This window comes from Leucopleurus acutus (genome assembly GCF_964270905.1).
Source record: "Leucopleurus acutus genome assembly, chromosome: 3".
In the NCBI taxonomy this organism is placed as follows: Eukaryota; Metazoa; Chordata; class Mammalia; order Artiodactyla; family Delphinidae; genus Leucopleurus; species Leucopleurus acutus.
The window spans coordinates 117,356-123,921 of NC_139145.1; the positions used below are offsets into that span (position 1 = coordinate 117,356).

The following is a 6,566-nucleotide window of genomic DNA, read 5'->3' on the forward strand; positions in this document are numbered from 1 at the left end:
TTGGTCCCTGTTCTCTCAGCTTGAGATGCCCTTCCTTGGTTTACTCCTATCACACTCTCACTCCTCCTTTCTAGACCTCTATCAGATATAATCTTGTATGTGAAGATTCTCCTGTATCTTTCCTCATGAGAATTAGTCCCCCTCTGCCCAGACCCATACGCTCCTCAGTTATCAAGACTGTTTCACATTCAGTCTTGTGCCCCAAGCACCTAGACAATTCATAGTCACTATTTAATAAATGTCTGAGTGAGTAAACAAAAGAAGAGTGAAGCAGACAGCAAGCCTAAACACTTATCTGAAGGAATGTGACACTGAATATAAAGCTTTGCATATAACTTGTGAAAGTTAGATATATTTGTGTCCCAGAAACAATAAGGTACTATAGCAAGCCTCAACTGCATGACAGTTTCCATTTCCACATGTACTGAGGTATGCTGAGAAAATTTCGAGCAGAGCCCAGATTGTATCCTAGTTGTAAAATAGAAATGCTGTCATTGCAACTGACTGCGTCATGTCTTGGGGGCCTGAGAAAGTTACAATTCCAAAATTGCTTAATACTCTGCGTTTAGTTATTAGAATAACCTCTGCCGTTCCTAAAACATTAATTAGAATAATGCATTTCAGTTGAGGGGGTCTTTTTTTTTTTAACCTTCCGTGTTCACGAAAAAGGAAGGATGTTATCATTAACAAAGTTCTTATCAGAGATTTATTTCTACAAGCATTTTTCAGGTGACATTAACATGCCAGTGTGGAGTATTTTCTACATAGTAAACAATGAAAATATAATACTCTTATTGGGGGAACATAGCAATTTAGTTTTAAAAGTACAGTATAAATCTTTATGAGTTAAGGTAAAACTATGCTATAACATGTAAGTCCAAAGCCTCAGGGGCTTAAAAAAATAGAGATTTCTTTCTTTCTCATGTAAGGTCCAAGAAAGGTATTCCTCCTTGGCCGTCGAGAGCTCAGGCCAGCGTGCGGGGATGAGCGGGTCCCTGGGCCGGGCGGCTGCGGCTCTGCTCCGCTGGGGGCGCGGCGCGGGCGACGGCCTGCGGGGCCCGGGCGTGCGGGCGGCGAGCTCGGGCGGCAGCGGCTCGTCGGAGCACCTGGACGCGCTGGTGAAGAAGGACAGGGTGGTGGTCTTCCTAAAGGGGACTCCGGAGCAGCCCCAGTGCGGCTTCAGCAACGCCGTGGTGCAGATCCTGCGGCTGCACGGCGTCCGCGACTACGCGGCCTACAACGTGCTGGACGACCCCCAGCTCAGGCAAGGCATTAAAGACTATTCCAACTGGCCCACCATCCCACAAGTGTACCTCAATGGCAAGTTCGTGGGGGGCTGTGACATTCTTCTGCAGATGCACCAGAATGGGGACCTGGTGGAAGAACTGAAAAAGCTGGGGATCCGCTCCGCCCTCTTAGATGAAAAGAAAGATCAAGACTCAAAATGAGGGTGGCCCACGCGAGGAAGCCGCTGGTGTCAGAATCTCACTGCCAGAAAAGCCTTCCCAATTCTGGGTTTTGCTCTTCAGATGACTGTTTGCACTGATTCCTCCAGTTTGCAAACAGCCTGGTGATTTTAGCATGTCTGGTGTTTGAGCAAGGAATATCCTGTCGTGAACGTAATTGTAACCACTGCACTGTCATAATCAATGTTGTACGACGAGATTGCTGTACACACGATTCCTTCTTATGTTGTCCTTTGCTCTTTGCTTGATTCAGGAGTAAACCTAGGAGCTTTTGAATCATCATTATTATTCATGAGTCCTCTGCAAATATGTCAGTCTGCAAAGATCATATATCCCCCGTCCCTAATTTTTTGTAACTTGTTCTGTTAAGAAAAACGATGGACAAGGAAGAAAATAAGATAACCGGGGTGTTGTTTTTTAAAATAAACTGCCAACCCAGGGAAAAAAAAAAAAAAAAAGAAAGGTATTCCTGATAGGTGGGCGACATTTCTCCAAGTGGGAGTGCTGGTACCCAGGCTGTATGCATCATGTGGCTCTGCCGTTTTCAACATATGGCCTCCAAGGTCATGAGACAGTGGGAAAGAGTATGAGGATGGTGCTTAGAGAGTTTTAATGGGCCAGGCCTGGAATTCACCTGCATTACTTCTGTCTGCATTTCATTGGCCGGGATGCAGTCACATGGCCACACCTAACTGCAAGGGCAGCTGGGAAATGTGGGTGCCCAGGAGGAAGAGGAGAGGGGTTTGTTCAACAGCTAGCTAGTCTATGCCAAGAAGGTCTGGTCTTCTGTGTGTAGCTTAATCAATTCCTGAAGGCCTAGTCAGTGAAAAGCTACAGTCATTATTATGAACCCACACTGCAAGACTTAATTGTCAAAAGAAAAACCTTGGGCTTCCCTGGTGGCGCAGTGGTTGAGAGTCCGCCTGCCGATGCAGGGGACGCGGGTTCGTGCCCCGGTCCGGGAAGATCCCACATGCCGCGGAGCGGCTGGGCCGGTGAGCCATGCCGCTGGGCCTGCGCGTCCGGAGCCTGTGCTCCCCAGTGGGAGAGGCCACAACAGTGAGAGGCCCACGTACCGCAAAAAAAAAAAAAAAGAAAAACCTTATTGAATTCATGCGTGGCACTTACTAAAGCATGAAACCAAGGGATGAAAACAGAATGATTTTTTAAAATTCATCCTGAATTGGATAAAAATTAAATTAAATAAAAACATACTTGTTTATTGAGACTTGCAGCTAACTCAAATTTTGCTGTCACTGTAACATAGAGAGCTGTCACTTTAACTCATGCCTCAAAAGCCTGCAGGGTTGATCTGTACCTTGGGTACTAAGAAATGCTATGGCATAAATAAATGTTGCCACTTAATGCTTGACAAAGGCAGCCTGCCCAAAGAAAGTCACTCAGGTGGAGGCAAAAAACGTGATTGTGACTGAATGACTCAGCTTGTGTGGTGGTGAATCACAACCCCAAGGAAAGAAGGGCCTGTGTAGGAGCAGAGTTGTGGGATTAAGCTAAGAAGTAGCTGGCTAGCCCTGGAACAATCTGAAGGCTTTTTGGGTAAACGTAGAGCCAGCATTCTGAGGAAAAAAAGAAGGGTCTAGAAAAGCAGGCCTTATATAGCGGTAGCCAAATGGAGTGAGAAAAGGTGGAACAGAACTGGGTCTTCTTTGCCTGTGTGTCGTGTGGAGCATAGCCATTGAATTTCTAAAGCTGCAACCACCTCTCTGTTTATGATGAATGAAGTCAGGAAATCTCATGGGCTGTACATTAATGAGAGGAAGCATTTGGAAAGTCATCTTATTTCCTCTTCTAGTGTCATCTCCAGATGCCTTTGTGTGAGGCAAGTTAATACGGCAGCCTTTCCGGGAAAAGGGAGCCATAATACCAGCGGCCATTACTGAGCAGACAGCATGGACCAGGGACTCTACTAGGTAATACCTCCTTTCTCCACTGCAGACGATGATTGTTTTTGAAGGGAACTTGCTAATTTTACTTATTTTTTTCTGTTGTGCTAAATGAATAAGATACATTGAACCCCATTAAAAAATAGCAATTTTGAAGGGAAAGTCCCCTTCCTTCTCTGAAAGTGATGGGAGGTGATTTGAAAAAGATTTGGATTAAGCAGTTTTTGCTATTCCCTGGAGTTATATTCTAAAGAATTCAGTAGTGACAAACACATTTTGAAGAAAGTTACTTCCCAGGCCCTATGTATTTATTGATTTTGTACTAGGCACTGAGTTTATAAGAGTAATTGCATGGTCACTGCTTGCCTGGAGTCTTCATTTGGGGGAGGAAAAAAGTGGTCATTTTTTTGGAATCACTAGGGGAGTTTTTAAAAATGCTGATGCCTGTGTCTCATCTTTAGAGATTCTGATGTAATGAACTCAGGATGTGCAGCCAAGGCTGAGACCCCTTGCAGATGGACACGAGCGAAGTGTCTGGAGCACAGGGCAGCAGGATTCATTGGCTGGGGGGTGATAGGACGTGACAGCTTTGAGCTGATTTGAAGGATGAATAGGAGTTTCCCAGGCACACAAATCAGGTAAGTTATTTTGAGCAATGTTGCGTGTGAAGGTCCAAAGAGAGGAGAGAGCGTGACATTTTGAGGGTGTTGCTCTTAATGAGTATTGCTGGCAGGTAACATGTGATGGGGAAGGGTCGAGGGCGATGAGTCAGAAGGCAAATCACAGAGACTTCCCTGGTGGTCCAGCGGCTAAGACTCCTGACTCCCAATGCAGGGGGCCCGGGTTCGATCCCTGGTCAGGGAACTAGATCCCACATGCCACAACGAAGTTAGGCTTTACTATCATTCAGAGCCACCAGAACATCATATCTTCACATTTAAAGTATACAGAGGTGTGTTAAATATATTACTTGTTTAAAATTCTTTTTCATTGCTGCTTTTCTGTGTCACTTGCTGTACAATGTTAGATGAGCAGAGTCACCACGGTAAAGTGGGAAGAATGCTGAACACGGCCCAAAGACAAACATTTCGTTCTGAACAGAGGCCCACGTAGCTGCCTCGCACCAGTTCTCTGTGCCTCAGTTGCCCCGTCCCTCAGGCTTGCTTTCAAGATCAGAATGAGATGAGGTATTGATACAAGAAAGGCTTCACAAACTGTGCTGTCCTACAGTTGCCGTCCCCCCATCACCGCTCTCTCTCCTTTCATGCCTGCTTGGCATATTCACGGGAGACTGTATTCCTCTGTCTGCTTCCCGCTTCTTCTCCAGGACCTTCTCTCTGCTCGATTGCCCATTTTCCTTTCCTACCTGTCCTTCAAAGCCCAGCTCAAAGTCTAACATTTTCATGGCGTCTCTGCCTTATGTGTGCCCACTCCTTTCTCTCTCTTTGGACTCCTTTTGTCCTCGTGGTTCATGTCATACTCATTTGCTCAATGGTCCCTGTTTGTTTTTCCCTTCAAGTAGGTTACAAATTCCATGGGAAAAAAAGGTGTCTTTCTTTGGGGGGTGGGGTAGTCCACCATCTTAAAAAGGACATGGTAGGCATTTCATGCATAATGTTGATTTGCTTGGGAGTTTTTTAAAAAGAATGAACAAAAATCAATGGTGTGCTGGTAGAAGTCCTGATCGTTTGCTGATTCCCTTGGTGTAAATACTTCCATCGTGGCTGATTTCAAGTTACCAATATGATGTCAATGAACTCACAAAATTCCTGAATATTTTAACAATTAGTTCTTATGGGCCAGTGTGAGCTGGCTCTGGTACCTCACTAGACAAAATGTTATAAATAAGAAGTCCTTTTTAGGTGCTTTCACTGCCAAGGGCCCGGGTTCAATCCCTGGTCGGGGAACTAAGATCCCACAAGCCGCATGGCATGGCCAAAAAAAGAAGTCTCCTTTAAAAAAGAAAATGTATTTTATACTTTCATCCTTCTGTCCCCAAGCACCCAGTACAATGCTAGAAAATGACAAATACTGAATAAATGTTTGTTACCTTTAAAAAAAAAGTAGTCCTTTTTTTCTTTATTTTCTTTTTTCAGTACGCAGGCCTCTCACTGCTGTGGCCTCTCCCGTTGCGGAGCACAGGCTCCGGACGCGCAGGCTCAGCGGCCATGGCTCACGGGCCCAGCCGCTCCGCGGCATGTGGGATCTTCCCGGACCGGGGCACGAACTCGTGTCCCCTGCATCGGCAGGCAGACTCTCAACCACTGCGCCACTAGGGAAGCCCAAAAGTAGTCCTTTTTAAATAAACATTATAACCTTCTTCCTGATTCATAAGAAAATACGACACTTGACTGTGGAAAAGTCATTCTGTTATTTCCTAATCTCCCAAAAGAAGGTTGGATGTGAGCATTTTTCAAGAAGTAGATTCATGTGGACAGATGCTAGAAGCCAGTGCCTGATTTTTCTGAAGCATCTTGCTCTGTCTGTCAAGTATGGCAAATACCATAAAGTGATTCATCTGTATCATGTGTGACTTGATGTCACCTTAGTTAAAAATGCTACTCTTCTAACCAGAGCTGTGCTGCAATTTTAATTTTAAATATGAAAAATGTTCTGCAGTGGAAACTTTATTTCCAACCTGTTGAAGCTTTGGGTAGAAGGCTCTTAATCAGTGAGGTGCACGAGAATGGTCTTGAAGCTGTAGGACATTGGTCGGAGCTTGAGGGTGACGTGGGAGGGCGGTCAGGGCACCAGGGAGATTTCCAAAAGAGAAGCGTGCCATAAAGCAACCAAAGATCTTATATATCCCTTGAATGTTTTGAGAGATTACGTACTAAAGTCTCAACAATATGCTTAAAATCTTACAGGAATCATCTGGCTGGCAGAAAAACACATTCTCTTAAATAACCATATGAAGTTCATTTTAAAATAATTATGTCTATGCAGAGAAAGCAAGCTGGTTGAGCGAGGTCAGAAGAAGCTCCTCTAAAGCCTCACATAAGATTCATCTAAGATGTAATAAATTGGGACTTTTTAACCTAGCCTCAAAAGCCAGGTCTTTGGAGGCTTACTATCTCTAGGTCACAAAGAAAGAGCAGGGTGAAATGCACACGAGCATCTGTACAAAGGCCATATTAAGAAATAGTTGCACAGGGAGATCAGCTCGGTGCTTTGTGACTCCCTGGAGGGGTGGGAT

At 44.9% G+C, this 6,566-nt stretch overlaps 1 protein-coding gene across 1 annotated transcript; it reads left to right on the plus strand.

Moving 5' to 3' along the window:
- Window positions 1-961: 961 nt before the first annotated feature.
- Window positions 962-1,902, plus strand: LOC309959465 (glutaredoxin-related protein 5, mitochondrial-like). The gene has a single exon (XM_082835764.1). The coding sequence runs from the start codon at window positions 984-986 to the stop codon at window positions 1,446-1,448; it is 465 nt and encodes a 154-aa protein (XP_082691890.1). The 5' UTR covers window positions 962-983; the 3' UTR covers window positions 1,449-1,902.
- The last annotated feature ends 4,664 nt before the right edge of the window (window positions 1,903-6,566 follow it).

What these genes read in the sequence shown, in the direction of transcription:
- LOC309959465 (XM_082835764.1), top strand. Translation starts at nt 984, where the DNA reads ATGAGCGGGTCCCTGGGCCGGGCGGCTGCGGCTCTGCTCCGCTGGGGG.